Below are 22992 nucleotides of genomic sequence, written 5' to 3' on the forward strand. Positions count from 1 at the left end.
AACTGTAACTGGGTTATACAGTGGGGCAAAAAAGTATTTAGTCAGCCACCAATTGTGCAAGTTCTCCCACTTAAAAAGATGAGAGGCCTGTAATTTTCATCATACACTCCAACTATGACAGACAAAATGAGAAAAACAAATCCAGAAAATCACATTGTAGGATTTTTAATGAATTTATTTGCAAATTATTTGGAAAATAAGCATTTGGTCAATAACAAAAGTGTATCTAAATACTTTGTTATATACCCTTTGTTGGCAATGACAGAGGTCAAACGTTTTCTGTAAGTCTTCACAAGGTTTCCACACACTGTTGCTGGTATTTCGGCCCATTCCTCCATGCAGATCTCCTCTAGAGCAGTGATGTTTTGGGGCTGTTGCTGGGCAACACAGACTTTCAACTCCCTCTAAAGATTTTCTATGGGATTGAGATCTGGAGACTGGCTAGGCCACTCCAGGACTTTTTCTGCCCCACTGTATATGCAACATTTCATTGTCCTCCATTAGATTTTGTCTCGAGCAGATCAAGAGTCCATAATCATACATTTAATTTCTGAGGGACTTGTGTCAAGATGCAGAAAGACTGACAGATAAACAGACGGATAAACAGAGACAGACAGGCAGGCCCACAGACAAGCGTTATTATGACACGACAGTGTGCTAGAGACTGTATGGACTGTTGCATCATAATAATGTTTGTCCATCAACCAGCACTGACAACGCATCAATCTCCGACAGTCATTATTATTTTTTTTTTTACAATGGCAGTGGATTTGAGGCTACAGGAACATGCCGTTGCCCCATAGGCTCCGTTGTCATATTTCAGGAATGTTTTCAAATGTCTCCACCTTGTGGTCAATGCTGAGTAAATATTGATATCTAGTACTGTACTGTACAGTATGTTGTACTGTCCTGTGAAAAAGCACTTTTAAAAGTTCCTATTCTCTTAACTCATACCCAAATAATGTTGTCGACTCATATATTGGTATTTCTGGCCAAAGCATCAATTGGAGAAAAAAAAAAACACTTAAAAAACCCCACCTCAAACGTTAATCTCAAACCGACGTTTTCACAAAATCTTGCTATTTCCTCATAAAGGATGATGTCATCCTCCTGAGGAGGATTGAGCTGGCCAATCAGCGATCTACTCACATTAATATTTGTAATGACCGGTATACGCCCACACCATTCTGTTGTTGGGCTCTCCCCATTTCTGATGTTTCCATCATGATGCCCAACATATCCAGATGCCACAAGTGTCTTTAAGCTCTGTACATACCTTTTACTTATATGAGACTGACAATGAACAAGCGTTCAACTCACACAGATGAACTGACAAAACCACAGTTGCTCAATAGTCTAGAGTGGCTTCTCCCCAGTGTGTCATCTCCTTCATTTGCCTGGATAATCTGAAAGCACAGACGACGTGAAAGCAACATAGTGGTTAACTACAAGGTATTACCTTTCTCCAGTCTTGCCTTTGTTACGGCAGTGCAAATAAGTGGAAAGGAGTCAAGGGGAGGATCCTACCTCATAAGGAAGCCAACTAGACTGTCGGGATGCAGCCCTTGTATTAGGTCGGTTGATACACTTCATCACCACAAGAGGGACATGCAAGCGGCTGACACAGATCGGCAATAATGGGGTCTCACACACAATGTATATAAAAACATACATTTATTGTTGTGTTACTATCGGTTACTTGATCAACAATAAAATGGCAATAGGCCAAGAGATACACACATATATAGAAAGCCAAGAGAGTTTACTTTTTATGTTCAGTGGCGATTAAAATGCAATGATAAAAAACTGCGAACTCACTGTTGGCAACACTATCCATGAACAATGTGTTTTTAATGGTGTTTGTTATTCATTCAAAAACCCTCCTCTCAACTGGCTGTTAAAGTAGTTTAACTCGATCATTTACAAGAGGGAAAAATACTGTACATGAATCTGTATGCAAACACTCTTTTTTCCAAAAGGTGAGAACACTATAGTTTTATAACAACATTCTTCTGGACAGAAAAAAACAATTCACCAGTTTTCTCCCAAAACAAATGAGACAAAAAAGTCAAGCTGATGGTATCTTGTCTGTCGTGACAGACCGACCGAAAGTGGTGCACTGTAAATTCTGTAAATAGTGTAGATTATAGATTACATTAGATAATATAAATGTTGACTCTCTAGATACAAGGACAGCCACCAGTGCAGTCCACATGCATTCCTCTTTGACCTGAAGTCACCATTCCATGTCCTTGACATCACATCTGACCCTACATCTAAATACACAGGATCCCTTCCTCACAGTAGTTCCCAGTAGTTCTCTGCCACTGACCCAAGGTAGTGAGTGTCTGGCTGCTATGTCATGTTATTCATTTGGATATAGAAGGGAAACCATGGCAGAGTTTGGCCATCTTCTCACAGGATGCTGTTAGACGAGTAGAGGTGAATACGTAAAACAGTTCCATACTTAGTAAGAGAAACCAAACCTGCATGGACACGCACAGGATGACGAAACATTACAAGAGGAATCCCAAATATGTGTTTTCAGAGTCATACACCTGTTATGTTTAGAAATCTGTTGTGCAATGTGTGTAGTAAATCCCATTAGATCTGTTATGCCGGAGGCCATTGCACATTCCTATTGTGGATATATAAATCTAGAGAGTTACAGAATAAAAAATATCAGGGTACTCTGCTGGGTATTTGTGTCAAGCTATCAACTATAATTTGACATTTTTACAATCCTTTATTATAGGGATCTGCTGTGTCGAACTAGCACTGCTAGAGACGTCAACCTGTGAGTCCAAAGTATGTGGGATCTGCCGAAATCTCTCACATTGTTCAACCACAAAAGCACACAAACGGTCTCTATTGTCTTCAGTAAGCCCCCTAACTGATAGAAGCAAAGCCAACGTAAGCCATGTTTTTCAGTTGCATTGATTCCAGGCAGACAGACACAGGCCATAAAGCCAAACGCTCATTCATTTGGCTATAATGGACCACAAGCTGACTGTGTGCAGTGGCATCACCAATGCTGATGAGGCAGAGGGATGGATATGTATCTGCAACAGTTGTAGTGAGTTCCCATGGCAGCCCATAAAATGGATATATAGTGATGGGACAATAGGCATATGAATCTCAGTGGTTGGGTGGTGTGGTTAGATGTGCAGGAAGCAGGGGTTTAAGGCAGTGGCCATTCTCTACTGATCGGGAATGCTTGTCATGTATAGTGGTTAACTAGTGAAATGCCCCAAAATGGAGGCTGAGTGGCTAACACAGTCTATTGGGAATAATAAGTCCAGGTTCATGGGATCCTTTCAGTTCCAACCAAAGCTTCACTCCAGTCCAGAGAGACTCCTACATTCCATGTGCTGCTGCTGAGCAAAACACAGCGTGTTTCTTTCCACGAGGGCTGGAACTAGCCTGGTTAATCCAGACTGAGCAGTGTTACCAGGCTAGAACTGCTTTTTATTACGACCTGTCACTCCGTTTTGCTTCTACATTTCCATTCCGGCGCTTAGGAACGCTCGAGTTCTACTGAATGTGCAAAACATTGATCATATCACCCAGGCCAGAAGCAGTCAATTACAAACACACAAGCATCTTATATTAACAAATACAAGTATAATTAAAGACTAGAAACAAATACAAAAAAAAGAAAACCCAACAAGCAGCCCCTGAAACATCAAAGTCCCTCTACGCGCTGCAATAATGTTGTCTGAGCTCACCACAACAAGTTCCACATCAGGGTTTGAGACTAAATCCTGCCTTTTCAGCTAAACGTCATTGCCAGTTATGTGCCAGAAATAATAATGGAAGCGAGAATAACTGAAAAGTGATAAAAGTAGGCTACGTACATGTTTAAGTACAGTCATTTTCATAGTTCATAATAACATTTTACATGAATTGCACATATCCAAAGGAAAAATAGTGTTTGTCCACGAAACACACAACTAAAACAGACTTCCTAGTATTCGAAGTTCTGGCTTTGCTTAAAAACGGGCAAATTACATTGGGAGTGCTTTCATGTCCGACTATTGTCTAACTTCTCATCAATGATACTACGAAGCAACATGGCAGCCTGGATTGATTGCAGAATCATGTACTGTATTTAAGCAGTGGTAAGGGCACTTCAAATGACTGTGTTACAATGCATTCACCTTGATGGACTGAAACAGATGCCTCTTATATAAACATCTAAAATCTTGTCGCCTCAATGTATTTCTCAACTGTCAAAATGGAGACTGCGGGGCAGAACTTTGGCGATTCTCGGTTTGCATAACACACTTGGTGGTTGAAAAATAATTCCAACGATGTACCTAAGAATAAGGAGGTTTTTCCTCCTTATTGGGTGGTTTAGTTTATGGTAGAGGAGAAGATGTAATGCTAACTTTGGGCTGGGTGTCTGTCCTCCTTGGGGAACTGAGGAGCCTGTATTCTTCATTCCTAATCAATCGTCCTTGGAGCCTCAAACCTCCCTTTCTCCCCCCTCAGTAATGGTTGACAGTGAAAGGGAGTGGGCGAGCGCTGAGAAGATTATTGGAGATGTTTAGACTAGGACTGAACTGAAGCATTGGGGCAAGCATGACCCCTACACTATGCACGTTGACATTCTATCTTGAAATCCATTCAAAGCTAAACTCAACTGCATTATTCAAACGTCTTAGTTCAAGGTGACAGACAGCTCTAGTTAGGATAGCTCTGATCTGAAGGCTAAATCCCTCAGAATTCCCTATAGGAATAGACAGTTTTGAGAGGTGGCTACACAAACACACAGACAACAAGGGGATGTCAGAGCAACTGGAGACAGCATAGATTGGCTGGGCTATGTGGTCACTATCACTAGGCGTATGTCCAGTCTCAGTGCTGCCGTATTATTGTCACATACTGTGAACTGAAAAAACAAACCATGGCAAAGAGGACCTGTGCAATAATTGGCTAATAATGTGAAAGAAGACTCAAGTCTGAGGAGATTGGATCTTCAGATCGGGGCCCATTGAATTGAATGTGGAGATAACCTGTTGCTGTGACAACTCCAGCTGAGAGCAATTCAAGCATCCTTTTTGACGGTTTATGTTTTTTTCCTACTTGTTCATTGAAGCTCATTGAGATTTTACCAAGCGAGGACTATTTGCCAGTTTGTAGTATCAAAGCACTTTTTGTCTCATCCGAGTACTTCATCGTACATTGAAGCAGGTTTAATTTGATAACACCCACCCCCTACACTTTTTCCCACCAAAAGAAAAGATACACTGGTGAAACATCTGAGCACTGCATACAATGTCATAGTCCACAATAAGGCTAATGATTTATTACAGTTTTTTACCATAGATTTTCCGCTCATGGTTTGGTTGCGTTGTTGAAGGGACAGAGACGAGAGGGTAAGATCTGTTAGCATTACGACACGAGTCCAGAGAGAATTGGATGAGCGGTGAGAAGCTAGTGAGTAATGGAGCTCAGAGCGGTTGGGAGTGGGTCAGGTGTTGGGATTGGGTTAGGTGCTGCTGAGACTGGGTCAGATGCTGGGACTGTGAGTGTTGCTGCTGGAGGATGCGCACCACTCGGCTGAGCGTGTCTGTGGTCGCGAAGGCCAAGTACTTGCAGCACAGCCAATCCTCCAGGCTCACGCCACAGCCCGTGTCCAACGAGCGCTCTGCGAACTTGATCATCATCAGCGTCCTCTTCAGGTCCAGCCAGTTCTGGAGGGTGGTCTCATGCTGGCTGGAGTTGGTGCCTGATGTCTGGCCACTGGTGTAGCTGAGAGCCTGGAAGAGGTCCTCACGGGGCCCCCAGAGCAGACACTGCAGGCAGGCCCTGGCCTCGGCCATCTGGATCCTTTCCGAGGGGTTGACGGTGAGCAGGAGGCTGGCCAACTGCTGCAGGCCCTGGGAGTAGAGGGAGCGGGCCGGGAGTGGCGGTAGGTCAGCCCAGGTGTACTCCCTCTCCTTCAGCTCGGGTGTCTCCTCGAAGGGGTTGGGCCGGTGCAGCATCTCGTAGATGAGGATGCCTGTTTGGAACTCGTCGCACTTGCGATACTGCGTCGCTGTGACGATCTCGGGCGCCAGTCGCGACTGGTTGCACAGCGCGCTGGGGTCCACCACCAGGGGGCTCTTCTGCTTGGCCTGGGAGAAGTTGCTTATGATGAGGCGGGCAGGGCAGGTGGCGTTGGTGGCCGTGTTGGCAGCCCCTGCCCCGGAGGTGGCACTGTTGCTGCTGTTATTGTTGGGCTCGTGCAGGTCCAAGTTCCAGGGGTTTCCCGGGTGGCAGTGCACCAGCAGCAGGTTTTCCAGACGCAAATCACAGTGGGTCACGTGGTAGGGCTTCATGTGCTCCAGGCCCGAGCACAGCTGTAAAAGCAGCAGGCACACCTGACGTTCGTACAGGTCCGGGTTGCGGGCGTGCCGGACTGCGCCCTCCCGGACGAAGTCAGCAACGGTCTGGAAGGGCACCTCACGGGTGATCACCACCACTCGGCTGCGCAGGCAGCCGGTGGTGCCCATGTGGTGGCCTGGGATCTGGGCATCCTCGGCATGCCTGTTCTGCATGGCATTCGTTGTTTCGACAGTCTCCTTCTTCCTCCTTGACTCCTTATCCTTTGTCTCTTTCTGCCCTTCCTCATTGTCTTCCTCTTCCTCCTCCTCCCAGGGCAGCAGGCGGGGGGGGACGTCGGCCAGGAAGTGGCCACAGTCCTGCTGGATGTTGAAGTGGAGTGCAAGGCTCTGTCTCACCGCCAGGCTGTGGAAAAACTGCTGCTGGTTCTCCTTCACATTACACCGACAGATCTGGAGAAAGGGAGAGGGAGAGAGAAAAAGACAGTCAACATCTACAACAATTTCCACTACTAAGATATGTACAGTCGCTAGAGAAAGTTTACACACCCCTTGCAGTCTTCACATTTTCTGCCTTTTAATTTAATCTAAAAGGGGATTATATATTCAATCCCTCCCCCCCCCCATCAATCTACACAACGTACTCCGCATTTTCAAAATGAAAGAAAAATCATATAAATTGCGTATGTCTTCACACCCCTGACACTCTTAAGGATACGCCCCTTTTTTTAAATGTTCACCTAAAATGACATACCCAAATCTAACTGCCTGTAGCTCAGGACCTGAAGCAAGGATATGCATATTCTCGATACCATTTGAAAGGAAACACTGAAGTTTGTGGAAATGTTAAATTAATGTAGGAGAATATAACACATTAGATATGGTAAAAGATAATTCCATCATTTTTGAAATGCAAGAGAAAGGCCATAATGTATTATTCTAGCCTAGGCGCAATTCAGATTTTGGCCACTAGATGGGAGCAGTGTATTTAGACTGATTCAATGAACCATCTGTTCAAAATGTTGTATCAAGACTGCCCAAATGTGCCCAATTGGTTTATTAATACATTTTCAAGTTCATAACTGTGCAATCTCCTCAAACAATAGCATGGTATTCTTTCACTGTAATATCTACTGTAAATTGGACAGTGCTGTTAGATTAACAAGAATTTAAGCTTTCTGCCAATATCAGATATGTCTATGTCCTGGGAAATGTTCTTGTTACTTACAACCTCATGCTAATCACATTAGCCCACGTTAGCTCAACTGTCCCGCACCTTTGGCAGCCATTACAGCTGTGAATAATTTTTATTAAGATTCTACCAACTTTCTACAACTCTTAGCGCAACATACAGTGCATTCAGAAAGTATTCAGACCCTTCCCTTTCTCCACATTTTGCTACGTTACAGCCTTATTCTAAAATTGATTAAATATTTTTTCCCCTAATCAACCTACACACAATACACCAAAATGACAAACAGGTTTTAGACATTTTTGCAAATGCATTAAAAATAAAAAACATGAATACTTTATTTACATAAGTATTCAGACTCGAAATTGAGCTCAGGTGCATTCTGTTTCCATTGATCACCCGTGATGTGTTTCTACAACTTGATTGGAGTCACCTATGGTAAATGCAATTGATTTGGTAAGGCACACACCTGTCCATATAAGGTCCCACAGTTGACAGTGCAAAACCCAAGCCACGAGGTCGGAGGAATTGTCCGTAGAGCTCCGAGACAGGATTGTGTCGAGGCACAGAACTGGGAAGGGTACCAAAACATTTCTGCAGCATTGAAGGTCCCCAAAAACACAGTGGCTTCCACCATTCTTAAACGGAACAAGTTTAAAACCACAGAGACTCATCCTAGAGCTGGCCACCCGTCCAAACTGAGCAATCGAGGGAGAAGGGCCTTAGTCAGGGAGGTGACCAAGAACCCAATGGTCATTCTGACAGAGTTCCTCTGTGGAGATGGGAGAACGTTCAAGAAGGACAATAATCTCTGCAGCACTCCACCAATCAGGCCTTTATGGGAGAGTGGCCAGACGGAAGCCACTCCTCAGTAAAAGGCACAACAGGCAACTTGGAGTTTGCCAAAAGGCACTTAAAGACTCTCAGACCATGAGAAACAAGATTCTCTGGTCTGATGAAACAAAGATTGAACTCTTTGGACTGAATGCCGAATGCCAAGCGTCACGTCTGGGGTACCACCCTACGGTGAAGCTTGGTGGTGGCAGCATCATGCTGTGGGGATATTTTTCAGTCGCAGGGACTGGGAGATTAGTCAGGATCGAGGGAAAGATAAAAAAAAATTGTAACTTTTACCCCTTTTTCTCCCCAATTTCGTGATATCCAAATTGGTGGTTACAGTTGCTGCAACTCCCGTACGGATTCGGGAGAGGCGAAGGTCGAGAGGCATGTGTCCTCCAAAACACAACCTTGCCAAGCCGCACTACTTCTTGACACACTGCTCGCTTAACCCGGAAGACAGCCACACCAATGGCTGGAATGGAGGAAACTACGTACAACTGATGACCATGTCAGTGTGTATGTGCCCGACCCGCCACAGGAGTTGCTACAACGCGAATGGACAAGGACATCCCGGCCAGCCAAACCCTCCCCTAACCCGGACGACGCTGGGCCAATTGTGCGCCGTCTCATGGGTCTCCCGGTCACGGCCGGTTGCGACACAGCCTGGGATTGAACCCGGATCTGTAGTGAAGCCGTATGCGCTGCGCCACTCTGGAGGCCCCAAGAGAAAGATGAATGACACAAAGTACAGAGATATCTTTGATGAAAACCTGCTCCAGAGCGTTCAGAACGTCAGACTGGGGCGAAGGTTCACCTTCCAACAGGACAACGACCCTAAGCACACAGCCAAGACAACGCAGGAGTGGCTTCGGGAAAAGTGTCTGAATGTCCTTGAGTTGCCCAGCCAGAGCACAGACTTGAACCCAATCGAAGATCTCTGGAGAGACCTGGAAATAGCTGTGCAGCAATGCTCCCCATCCAGCCTGACAGATCTTGAGAGGATCTACAGAGAAGAATGGGAGAAACTCCCCAAATACAGGTGTGCCAAACTTGTAGCGTCATAACCAAGACTTGATAATATAATCATTGCCAAAGGTGCTTCAAAGGGTTTGAATACTTATGTAAATGTGATTTTGGTTTTTATTTTTAATACATTTGCAAATACTTCAAAAACATATTTTTGATTTGTCATTATGGGGTATTGTGTGTAGCTTGTTGAGGGAAAACAACAATTTATTACATTTTAGAATAAGGCTGTAACGTAACAAAATGTGGAAAAGGTGAAGGGATCTGAATACTTTCAGAATGCACTGTATATCCATTGTTTTGTCAAAATTGCTCAAGCTCAGTAAATTTGGTTAGGATTCATTGATGGACAGCGATATTCAAGCCTTATCTCTGATTTTTTTTTAAAGCAGATACAAGTTAGGATGGAGACTGGACCATTCAGGAACACTCAACACATCTTGGAAAGCCATTCTGGTGTGTAGACTGGCACAGTATTTCAGTCATGATACACAAAGATATTAATACGGAAGCCCAGTTTTTAGATAGCCTAAAGCAGGGCTGCTTTTGAGTAGGCGAGTGTGGAGCAGAGCATTTTTTAAATTTATTTAACCGTTATTTAACTAGGGAAGTCAGTTAAGAACAAATTCTTATTGACCAATGATGGCCTAACACCTGCCAAACCCGGACGATGCTGGGCCAATTGTGTGCTGCGCTATGGGACTCCCAATCACAGCCGGTTGTGATACAGTCTGGATTCGAACCAGGGTGTTTGTAGTGACGCCTCTAGTACTGAGATGCAGTGCCTCTCTCCGCTCTGGGCATGCTCTGCCTAGCATTTTTTATTTTCTTTATCACTATTCTTTTAATTCAGCCTGTCAGATTATTGGTGCATAAAAACAGCTCCACGGCAGTAATCTGCAGTCCCTAAAATACAGTTTAATTATCTAAAACCCCTAAGGGACAAATATTATTTTGCGAATTGTAATATCAGACCAGGTTTATCAGAAGGCATTAAGAATTCTGAATGGCTTCATATGCCCTGATTGGTAAATATTCCCAGAAAGCATTGAAACCCTTTGACTTTTTCCACTTTTGTTTAGTTTTTGGTCAACGATCTACACAAAATTCTCTAATGTAAAAGTGGAAGAGAAATGCTAACATTTGTAAAACAAAATAGGAATAAAACACTAATATATCTTGATTAGATAAGTATTCAACGTCCTGAGTCAATACATAGAATCACCTTTAGCAGCAATAACAGCTCAGAGTCTCTTTGGGTAAGCCTCTAAGAGCTTTCCACACCTGGATTATGCAACATTTGCCCAATATTTTTTTTTTTTTAATTCTTCAAGCTCTGACAAATTGGTTATTGATCATTGCTACACAGCTATTTTCAGGTCTTGCCATAGAGTTTTGATTAAAATCTGCTTGAAAATCTAACGCGGCCACTCAGGAACTTTCACTGTCTTCTTGGTAAGCAACTCTAGTGTAGATCTGGCCTTGTATTTTAGGTTATGCTCCTGCTTAAAGGTGAATTAATCTCCCAGAGTCTGGTGGAAAGCAGACTGAACCAGGTTTTCCTCTAAGATTTTGCCTTTGCATTGCTCCATAGCATTTCTTTTTTTATCTTGAAAAACTCCCCAGTCTTGAACAATTACAAGCATACCCATAACATGATGCAGCCACCACTATGCATACAAATATGGAGAGTGGTACATATTTTGGTTTTCTTCCAAAACATAAAACTTTGTATTCAGGACAAAAGGTTAATTGCTTTGCCACATTCTTTTGCAGTAATGCCTTGTTTTAGAATATTTGTATTCTGTTAGTATTGTGGATTAACTACAATGTTGTTGACCCGTCCTCAGTTTTTTCCTATCACAGCCATTAAACTCTCTGTTTTAAAGTCACCACTGGCCTCATGGTGAAACCCCTGAGCGGTTTCCTTCCTCTCCAGCAACTGAGTTAGGAAGGACGCCTGTATTTTTGTAGTGACTGGGTGTATTGATACACCATCCAAAGTGTAATTAATAACTTCACCATGCTCAAAGGGATGTTTGATGTCTGCTTTTTTTTCCCCCTGGTCTTTATGGTTGAATCTGTGTTTGAAATTCACTGCTCGACTGAGGGACCTTACAGATAATTGTATGTGTGGGGTACAGAGGTGAGGTATTTAGGCTTGCCATAAAAAGGGGTTGAATATGTACGGACTAAAGACATTTCAGCTTATAAAAATGGTTAACTTATGCATATTTTTAAAAACATTATTCCACTTTGACATTATATGGTATTGTATGTAGGCCAGTGAAAAAAAATCTCAATGTAATCCATTTTAAATTCAGACTGTAACACAACAAAATGTGGAAAAAGTCATGGGGTGTGAATACTTTCTGAAAGCACTTTTGTTTACCAAAGACCCCACATTTAGACATTAGTTAAACTTCTTCCTGCTAATAAAACTCTATACAATATTACTGTCAAAATAATCTGTGCACACCTCTGACATTTTTTTGCCCTGTTGGTGGCTTTTGACTCATAGTAGCTTGAAGTGTTCGAAATGGCCTAAATCAGTTTGTGTCAGTCTGCACAGAATAGCAAGGTAGTAATCATTTATATTAATACTGCAAGAGGCTACAAAACTGCCACAGCAAGTTGATCCCTGCAATGCAAGGATTTATTTAGCAATCCGTCCGCCAAATCCATCCATTATGCATGGTTCTCTCTCTCAAGTGCTCCTTCGAGGATGCATTAAAATCAATATTTTTTTTAGCTTTGCCTTATCAAATTAATATTTGATTCAATAAATATTTTCAAATCACGTAGTATTGTTACTCGACTGTGTTGAATTCATTTCCGTTAACTCTGAGTGAAAAAGACGTGGGTCGGGCCTCATTCACATAATTCCACCATAAAATCCTACAATGTGATTTTCTGGATTTTTTTTTCTTGCACAATTGGTGGCTGACTACCTACTTTTTTGCCCCACTGTATTGCACTTTTACATTCTTCTCCAACACTTTGTTTTTGCATTATTTAAACCAAATTGAACATGTTTCATTATCTACTTGAGGCTAAATTGATTTTATTGATGTATTATATTAAGTGTTATATTAAGTAAAAATAAGTGTTAATTCAGTGTTGTTGTAATTGTCATTATTACAAATATTATTATTATAAAAAAAAAAAAAAACATTATTATTATATATATATTTTTAAAATCGGCCGATTAATCGGTATTGGCTGTTTTGGTCCTCCAATAATCGGTATCGAGGTCGGTCGACCTCTACTCTGTAGCCATGTGAGACTGTCCTACTGGACTCTGTGCCGGTCCCTACTTACTCTGTAGCCATTTGAGACTGTCCTACTGGACTCTGTGCCGGTCCCTACTTACTCTGTAGCCATTTGAGACTATCCTACTGGACTCTGTGCCGGTCCCTACTTACTCTGCAGCCATGTGAGACTGTCCTACTGGACTCTGTGCCGGTCCCTACTTACTCTGCAGCCATGTGAGACTGTCCTACTGGACTCTGTGCCGGTCCCTACTTACTCTGCAGCCATGTGAGACTGTCCTACTGGACTCTGTGCCGGTCCCTACTTACTCTGCAGCCATGTGAGACTGTCCTACTGGACTCTGTGCCGGTCCCTACTTACTCTGCAGCCATGTGAGACTGTCCTACTGGACTCAGTCCCGGTCCCTACTTACTCTGCAGCCATGTGAGACTGTCCTACTGGACTCTGTGCCGGTCCCTACTTACTCTGCAGCCATGTGAGACTGTCCTACTGGACTCAGTGCCGGTCCCTACTTACTCTGCAGCCATGTGAGACTGTCCTACTGGACTCTGTGCCGGTCCCTACTTACTCTGCAGCCATGTGAGACTGTCCTACTGGACTCTGTGCCGGTCCCTACTTACTCTGCAGCCATGTGAGACTGTCCTACTGGACTCTGTGCCGGTCCCTACTTACTCTGCAGCCATGTGAGACTGTCCTACTGGACTCTGTGCCGGTCCCTACTTACTCTGCTGCCATGTGAGACTGTCCTACTGGACTCAGTGCCGGTCCCTACTTACTCTGCAGCCATGTGAGACTGTCCTACTGGACTCTGTGCCGGTCCCTACTTACTCTGCAGCCATGTGAGACTGTCCTACTGGACTCAGTGCCGGTCCCTACTTACTCTGCAGCCATGTGAGACTGTCCTACTGGACTCTGTGCCGGTCCCTACTTACTCTGCAGCCATGTGAGACTGTCCTACTGGACTCTGTGCCGGTCCCTACTTACTCTGCAGCCATGTGAGACTGTCCTACTGGACTCTGTGCCGGTCCCTACTTACTCTGCAGCCATGTGAGACTGTCCTACTGGACTCAGTGCCGGTCCCTACTTACTCTGCAGCCATGTGAGACTGTCCTACTGGACTCAGTGCCGGTCCCTACTTACTCTGCAGCCATGTGAGACTGTCCTACTGGACTCTGTGCCGGTCCCTACTTACTCTGCAGCCATGTGAGACTGTCCTACTGGACTCTGTGCCGGTCCCTACTTACTCTGCAGCCATGTGAGACTGTCCTACTGGACTCAGTGCCGGTCCCTACTTACTCTGCAGCCATGTGAGACTGTCCTACTGGACTCAGTGCCGGTCCCTACTTACTCTGCAGCCATGTGAGACTGTCCTACTGGACTCTGTGCCGGTCCCTACTTACTCTGCAGCCATGTGAGACTGTCCTACTGGACTCTGTGCCGGTCCCTACTTACTCTGCAGCCATGTGAGACTGTCCTACTGGACTCTGTGCCGGTCCCTACTTACTCTGCAGCCATGTGAGACTGTCCTACTGGACTCTGTGCCGGTCCCTACTTACTCTGCAGCCATGTGAGACTGTCCTACTGGACTCTGTGCCGGTCCCTACTTACTCTGCAGCCATGTGAGACTGTCCTACTGGACTCTGTGCCGGTCCCTACTTACTCTGCAGCCATGTGAGACTGTCCTACTGGACTCTGTGCCGGTCCCTACTTAAAAGTAATAGATTTTGAGAAATAGCATCCACACACGGCGGCTGCTTCATCAACGTATTTTTCAATGTTTATCTTTTTAAATATATTCCATTCTCCTTTCTCTTGTTTATATTATGGCTGTATTCCCACTAATATTCCTTTATGTAATCAAGCTTTTACATGTGCATTTTTCTGTCTTTATAATAAGTATAATATTTCATTTGTAGCGAGCATTTCCCACGCTCAATGCACATGTGAAGCCTGTTGGTGTTTGCTGTGCGCAAATCATTTGATCGCTGCAGCTTGATATAATTTATTCCCTTTAATTCATGAAAAGAAGCTGATACTGGCCTTTATTATTTAGGATTTATTTGAGATATTTTAGCTTCATTAAAATGTATTTATATTATGGTGTTTCTATTCCAAGAAAAAACAATATATATTTTACAGTAGCCTATGTATTGCCTATCTAAAACCTCCACGTATCGTAGAAAGTAGAATATAAACTATATATAGGCTACTGTGGGTGGGGTAGGCTAAATAATGACAACTGAATAGGCCTAGTGAAAATAATAGTGATAAAGGAAATGATAAATGCCAGGCAGAGCATGCCCAGAGCTTGTGGCTGAGCATTACCAGAGCAAAATTGGAGGTGAAATGATGCTCTGCTCCTCGCGCCACACTTGCCTACTTATACACTCGGGCATTCAAAAGCAGCACTGTTTTAGGCTGTCAAAGAACTGTCATATCAACGGATGGCTGCAGGCATCGCGGTCTGACAAGCTGCATAACAAATGAGGCATAATTAGACACAAGAACAATTCAGTCATTTGAAAGAGATACTAAGTTATTCAAACAATAAACTACGTGGTTCAAACAAGATCAGGCTACTACTTTTTTCTATAACTTGTCCTTGTGGTAAAAAATGATGTGGGTAAAACAAAGTGTGAATTAAAAGTACGAGTCTCGGAGCATCGTAGCACCATTTGGTGCAAAAACTCGACTTATCCAGTTGCGGCCAACTTCTTGGAAGTAAACCACTCGATTTCGACCCCTACGTTATATCGGCATCGAACATGTCACCCTCCCTAGGAGAGGGAGACTATTTATTGTTAAAACGAGAGGCTGCCTGGATCTTAATTTAAAGACCCTTGCTTCTCTCGCTCTCAACGTAGACTTCGATCTGAAGCCATTCTTGTGATTGTGATTTTGCTATTGTAAATGTCTGTAGGCTTATGTTGCTAAATTGTATCTATAAATCGTATGCTATCCCATCCATGTTTTTGGTACGTTATTTTTACATCTGAGAATTAACCAATGATATCAGGCCACAGCCAGCCATGATTACAGACACCTGTGTGTGTGTCCTTTGACACTATATAAACTAGTGAACCGCAGTGTTTGTCATTATACCCTGACGAAGACAGCTTGTCTGTTGAAACATTGGATATTAGGTTATAACATTATTGCATCTGAGCTCCTAGAGTGTGAGACTCTCCTCTTCTTTGTCAGTGTTCTACTCCGCTAGCCAGCACCTCACCTAAACAGATGTGCATTTCTTTCGACCTCTAGATTCATTCTTTAGTTTTGCCTTGAGCTTCAGGGTTTTTGTATTTTGATGTATTTTTATGCTATAGATCCTGCAATGGCTTAGGACTTTTGTGAATGCACTAGACTAAAGTACAGAGGCGTCACACACCTCATACAATATGCATTAACCAAATCCAAAACCAGAACTTTACAAAACTTTGCAAGAAATAGAATTTCCTCTAAGGGTCCACGATCAACATATTATTGTTTTTTTGAAGAAGCCCTGATAGAGCACTGTCAGATTGTGAAAAACAGATTTCTGTAACTTCAGTCAAAAAATGTTTTGCTCTCTCTCTAAATCCACAGGGAAGGTCCAGAGAAAGAGAGAGCAAGCTAGAGAGAGAGAGAGATTCTCTATGTCTCATCCCTTTCTTCAGATGTGCATCATTGTTCATGTCATCATCTTGTGCAAAGCTGGGAGAGGAGAGTACCCGCTGTCACAGGCATTGGTGGGAGCGCTTCTCTTCTCATAACCCCCAGTGACACCATGTGCAGCTCACTGTCGCTCTCATTCTCCCCACTTTGATCAAAGCACATAGAACACAGGGAGCAGCCAATCTCCAACAGGCCACATTCTCTGACTGAGACAATCATTCATTTGACATGTATATATGATATTATAAATGCCTCACATGCGGCTAGTAATAAGACGAAGCAATTAGCTTATAAAAGGTTTATCTGACTGCAGAAAGATGATTTAGTAATATGTAAGATCACTACAGCTGAGTTACAGTAATAGGCAACGTCTGAGAATGGAATTCTACATACAAGTGTATTTAATTACTTTGTCAAATGAATGGATTCATATAAAAGGAATACTCTTAAACAAGGCAATACTGACATTAACAAAGCATAATTCTAGGCATATTGATCGTAAGGTTAACTTGGAAGTCAAAGCATGGACAAAGAGATCCCTACTAGGCCAGAGGCCTAGGAAATGAGAATTGATCATACAACCTTCCTCCATTAACTGGACACAGAATAATAGAGAGAAAAGGGCATTTCATCCCAATTATAACATCTGAAACTGTAACCTCTCAACCCAAAACCAACCCCCATTCACCAATCAAACGATGCCACGTTTACAGTAACCTAAACACTCCCAGGCCCTATCTCAACAGAGGGCCACATCATTTAAGAGCTTGTGTGTGGGATTAGACCAATGTAAATAAAACAGAAATCCTGAGGACAATAAAACCTCAGAGAAATTTAGAGTTCACCCTGTCCAGATTCAAGTTAGCACAGAGATCATCCATCCATATAGACAGCATCAGAGTTATCCTCAGAAAACAGCTACCACAGAGATCATACATCCATATAGATAACATCAGAGTTATCCCTCGAACAGTTACCACAGAGATCATCCATCAATATAGATAACATCAGTTATCCCTAGTGAACAGTTACCACAGAGATCATACATCCATATAGATAACATCAGAGTTATCCTCAGAGAACAGTAACTACAGAGATCATAAATCCATATAGACAGCATCAGAGTTATCCTCAGATAACAGTTACCACAGAGATCATACATCCATATAGACAGATTCAGAGTTATCCCTAGTGAACAGTTACCACAGAGATCAAACATCCATATAGACAGCATCAGAGTTATCCTCAGAGAACAGTTACCACAGAGATCATACATCCATATAGACAGCATCAGAGTTATCCTCAGATAACAGTTACCACAGAGATCATACATCCATATAGACAGCATCAGAGTTATCCTCAGAGAACAGTTACCACAGAGATCATACATCCATATAGACAGCATCAGAGTTATCCTCAGAGAACAGTTACCACAGAGATCATACATCCATATAGACAGCATCAAAGTTATCCTCAGAGAACAGTTACCACAGAGATCATACATCCATATAGACAGCATCAGAGTTATCCTCAGATAACAGTTACCACAGAGATCATACATCCATATAGACAGATTCAGAGTTATCCCTAGTGAACAGTTACCACAGAGATTATACATCCATATAGCCAGCATCAGTTATCCTCAGAGAACTGTTACCACAGAGATCATACGTCCATATAGACAGCATCAGTTATCCTCAGAGAACAGTTACCACAGAGATCATACATCCATATAGACAGCATCAGAGTTATCCCTAGTGAACAGTTACCACAGAGATCATACATCCATATAGACAGCATCAGTTATCCTCAGAGAACAGTTATCACAGAGATCATACATCCATATAGACAGCATCAGAGTTATCCTCAGAGAACAGTTACCACAGAGATCATACATCCATATAGACAGCATCAGAGTTATCCTCAGATAACAGTTACCACAGAGATCATACATCCATATAGACTGCATTAGAGTTATTCTCAGTGAACAAGTTTTATAAAGGATAATTATATAGTATCCTTGGTTGGTATCTATCAGTCAGTCCTCTAGATATTGTAACAGAGATACATTTTGGCTGCTCAGAGGGGGAAGGCCTGACTAGTCCTTGGGCATTGTCCTTTGTTTCTGGACCATTTGCCATGCAATGGTCTAAACAGGGAGAAATATAGGACAGCATAACCCTTGGGCTTTCAGTTGTACTATAGTTGTATTTCATATTGGTGAGCTGTTACTGGATGGTTATTACAATAACAAATTCATGTTGTGGCTATTTTGGGCAAATCAAAGTTTGTCTGAAAGTTTGCCTACTTGGGAAACAGGACAACAAATCTAGAAGTGCACACTGATGACTAAACTAAAACAGAATGGACATACAACAACTTCATCTAAATGGTAATAGGCATTCGTTGTCCTTCCTTTGAACTGAAAATAATAGGTATGAGTGACCCTGACAGTTCTATATAGCCTAGAGCTTTATTTCCTTTATTTCCTTACTTTCCTCATCACTTTTCTTATGAGTTGATGAGAGTCAGTGTGACAGTTTCTTTGCACCCACAGGGTTGTTTGAACTGTGAAGTGATTCAATGCTAGAAATAGTCACACTGTTCATGGTACACTTCTCTGCGAGAATAAGGCTAAATAACAAACCAGGGTTGGTATCAATTTATTATCATAAATGCATACTGCATTGACATTCAATTTGAATTTGATTTGCCTAGTTGAATTAATTCAAAAAATGGACTTGAATGGAACTGAGTGATTTTTCCCAAAGGAAGTTCAATTGAAATGCATTGAATTGGTATCAAGTATAGAGCTATCAGAAGCCTAACCTTGAAATAGAAATTGCTTTCCAAAAACCTTGGAGATATGACGCGCTCCTGCAAATCTGTGAAAAGCTGACTGACTGCGAATAATAAACACACTGTTAAATAGTCATGACTCAAATGCATAAACAGATCTATTTTGTTGATGTGTTGAGGGAGCAGAGAGCGCTATCTTCCTGCACACAACTGGGGCACATTGATATTATGGAGGGTGGAAACTTTTTTAATTGGGTCGCTAGGCTATTATGACTGCATGTGGATGCTCTTGTTTGTCTTATTTCTCAGGGAAATCGCCCGGGAAAACCACTCCTTCTCTTGAGCCTGGCCCTTAACGTGGAGAGAAGGCTTTGAAGTGCTTTGTGGAGCGCTGAGTGTTTTTCTGCCACGTAAATAATGCAGCCGCTACGAGCCTTCAGAAAGTATTCTCATACTGGCAGTATTACTGTGGTGCCTTATCGTAAACATCATGCACGTTTTGTCATATTTTTATCCTGTGCAGACTTCCTTCTTTTCACTCTGTCATTTCAGGTCAGTAATTGTGGAGTAACTACAATGCTGTTGATCCATCCTCCGTGTTCTCCAATCACAGCCATTAAACTCTGTAAGTGTTTTAAAGTCACCATTGGCCTCAATGGTGACATCCCTGAGCGGTTTCCTTCCTCTCCGGCAACTGAGTTAGGAAGGACGCCTGTATCTTTGTAGTGACTGGTTGTATTGATACACCATCCAAACTGTTATTACTAACTTCACCATGGTCAACATTTGCTTCTTTAAAAAAAATGTTTTTTTTACAAATATATCAATAGGTGCCCTTTGCGGGGGATTGGAAAACATCCCTGGTCTTTGTGGTTGTATCTGTGTTTGATAATTGTATGGGGTACAGCGATGAGTTGGTCATTAAAACATAATGTTAAACACTGTTATTGCACACAGAGTCCACGCAACGTATTATGTGACTTGTTAAGCAAATGTTTATTCCTGAACTTATTTAGGCTTGCCATAACAAAGGGGTTAAATACTTATTGATTCAAGACATTTCAACTTTTAATTATTTTGCATTCAGTCTGTAACATTACACAATGTGGGAAAAGTGTGAATACCTTCTGAAGGCACTGTATCCCCAGCTCCATGCTTATATTCAGTTCCCATCTGGCAGGCAGCCCACACACAAACACGCTAATGTAGCCATTTTTAGAAAGAATTTGGGGTTTCATTTGGGTTTCTGCCCTAACACAACACAGCTGATTCAAATAATCGACTAATCATCAAGCTGTGATCATTTGAATCAGTTGTGTAGTGTTCGGGGGAAAAAACACTAAACGTGCACCGCTTGGTATCCTGAGGACCGAGTTTGGGAAACACTGCTCTAGTGGTTGTAAAGTGTTGGTCCCATGTTTCATGAGATGAAATAAAAGATCCCAGAATTTTTCCATACGCACAAAAATATTATTTCTCTCAAATTTTGTGCACAAATGTGTTTACATCCCTGTGTGTGTGAACATTTCTCATTTGCCAAGATAATCCATCCACCTGACAGGGGTGGCATATCAAGACGCTGATTAAACAGCAGGATCATTACACAGGTGCACCTTGTGCTGGGGACAATAAAAGGCCACTTTAAATGTGAAGTTTTGTCACACAACACAATGCCACAGATGTCTCAAATTTTGAGGGAGCGTGCGATTGGCATGCAGACTGTAGGAATGTCCACCTGAGTTGTTGCCAGAGAATTGAATGTTAATTTCTCTACCATAAGCTGCCTCCAACGTCATTTTAGAGAATTTGGCAGTACGTCCAACTGGCCTCACAACCCCAGACCACTTGTAACTACGCCAGCCCAGGACTTCCAAATACGGCTTCTTCACCTGTGGGATCGTCTGAGACCAGACACCCGATGAAACTGAGGTGTATTTCTGTCTGTAATAAAGCCATTTTGTGGGGAAAAACTCATTCTGATTGGCTGCGCCCCTGCCCAGTCATGTGAAATCCATAGATTAGGGCCTAACAAATGTATTTCAATTGACTGATTTCCTTATATGAACTGTAACTCAGTAAAATCGTTGAAATGGCTGCATGTAGCGTTGAAATGGCTGCATGTAGCGTTAAAAATGTTGTTCAGTATAGATGATGCATGTATGAACTACACATTGACACACTCAGATCAAAGCGGGAGGTTAAAAAATACTTACTAGTTGTCAAAGTTCCAGAGCATGTCTTTCACTGAGTGCTATGTGATAGTTACTATAATACAATTATTCCCTTGGTAATATTTTATTTTCAAAGCTAAGAAATTCACTTCAGCGGGAAGGTAGTTGAGAGAGGACAGAGCTGGTGACTTCCAAGCCATGGCAAACAGAGACACGCAGGACTCAGTGCCCAACAGGCTTAAACTAGATTATTTAGAAGAGTTTTCATGAATAAGTGAAGATTAAATATATATATATTTATTTATTAAAAACTATTTAACTTAAATAAAGCTGCTCTCTTGAAGCTCAAAGAGATCTCACAATATTTATTTTGATCTCAAAATAAATCACTCAGGAATATGAAATTATTTTATTACTACTACTTAGAGTGCAAAGGCCTCCCTTTTGAAACCTTTTGGTCATACCTTGATGGCGTAGTTGACCAACGGATCCTTGGCATAGGAGGCAGTGTAGTAAACAGAGTCTCCGGCTTCGCAGCAGGGCTTCCCTGTGGTCAGCCTGAAGTGCGACCAGCTGTCTGTGCCAAAGCGCAGGTGGTCCTTCTGCCCGGCCATAAAGCGGTCCTCGCACTTCCCCGCCAGCTTCCTCAACGTGTCCGTGTGCAGCCCCCGGATGCGACCCACCACCTCCTCCCAGCTGTCCATGCCATTGTAGAGGGCCTGCCTCTGGGGTTTGCTGTCCACCCTGGCCGTGGTCCGGGCCTTACCCGCCAGGGACTCTGCACTGTGGCAGCCCCGTCGCTCCCTCCCCGTGGTGGCGCTGGGGGCCGAGGCCAGGCACGACAGGCTGTTGGCCCCTCGGCCCTTGTTGACGGCCACCACAGGTCTCTCCAGGGAGTCCCCACTCTCCTGGTCATGAGCGCGGGCCTCGGAGCTGAGCGAGGAGCTGTGGCTGCCCGTCTCCCAGGTGGAGTCCAGGTCGTACAGGGGGTTGGCTACGCTCAGGTTGGTACCCCCGGGTTTCGCCTCACGCTTGGGCCTCAGAGGGAGCTCCTTTCCCAGGCTGGAGGTCTCTGTACTGGGGCGGGCTACCGACTTCTTGGGCAGCGGGGGTGGAGTGGCTTTGGAGGCCTCCTCGTCCAAGTCGGCCAGGGTGTCATCCGAAGCCTTGATGTTCCGTGGGTGCTTCAGCGGGATCATGTTGGCTCTGGATTGACCTGCGAAAGGAAAGAGAGATTACAACAACAACGCACGTTTCAATCATCAACAGTTCATCATCACCAAGTTATTGAGTCAAACGATTTGCCTGTATAGAGAACCTAAGACATCCGACAACCCTATTCCTCTGACAGTATTCTCATTCTTTAGTTCTCATGTACAGTAGCTACATATGCTGCCTAGTTCCTCCCTGCGATAGGTCCTGGGGCGAATTCAGGACACCAACCAGAACAGAACAGCTGGTAGTAAGTCTGTCCAACTAGCCACCATGTGGTTCGAAAGTAAATCTCTCCTCAAGTGGTTTTCAGAGAGGCTTAAGGAGGCACTTGGAAAGTGATTTTGTCAGCGGGCTTTAGTTAACAGTGCCCTAATTTTGTCCACCATGGCAGAAATCCCTAGATCCCTCAAGCTTTTCTCCAGAGTGATGGTTTGGTGGGGGTCCCCAGTCAGGGTGAAAAGGACCACAGAAAACTCACACAGCTTGAGTGACG

The 22992-nt window shown here is 43.2% G+C and overlaps 1 protein-coding gene across 4 annotated transcripts in view; it reads right to left on the reverse strand.

The window, feature by feature from the left end:
• Positions 1-1656: 1656 nt before the first annotated feature.
• The window catches only part of peak1 (pseudopodium-enriched atypical kinase 1), a 260615-nt gene continuing 239279 nt past the window's right edge, over positions 1657-22992 (reverse strand). For all 4 annotated transcript variants that reach the window (XM_036949921.1, XM_036949915.1, XM_021564336.2 and 1 more), the window contains 2 exons: positions 21749-22500; positions 1657-6782 (listed from right to left, as the gene is read on the reverse strand). In XM_036949921.1, the coding sequence (XP_036805816.1) occupies positions 5457-6782; positions 21749-22500 (2078 nt within the window). In that variant the 3' untranslated portion in view covers positions 1657-5456. The remainder of the gene's footprint in view (positions 6783-21748; positions 22501-22992) is intronic.

This window comes from Oncorhynchus mykiss, chromosome 2 (assembly GCF_013265735.2).
Source record: "Oncorhynchus mykiss isolate Arlee chromosome 2, USDA_OmykA_1.1, whole genome shotgun sequence".
Classification (NCBI taxonomy): Eukaryota; Metazoa; Chordata; class Actinopteri; order Salmoniformes; family Salmonidae; genus Oncorhynchus; species Oncorhynchus mykiss.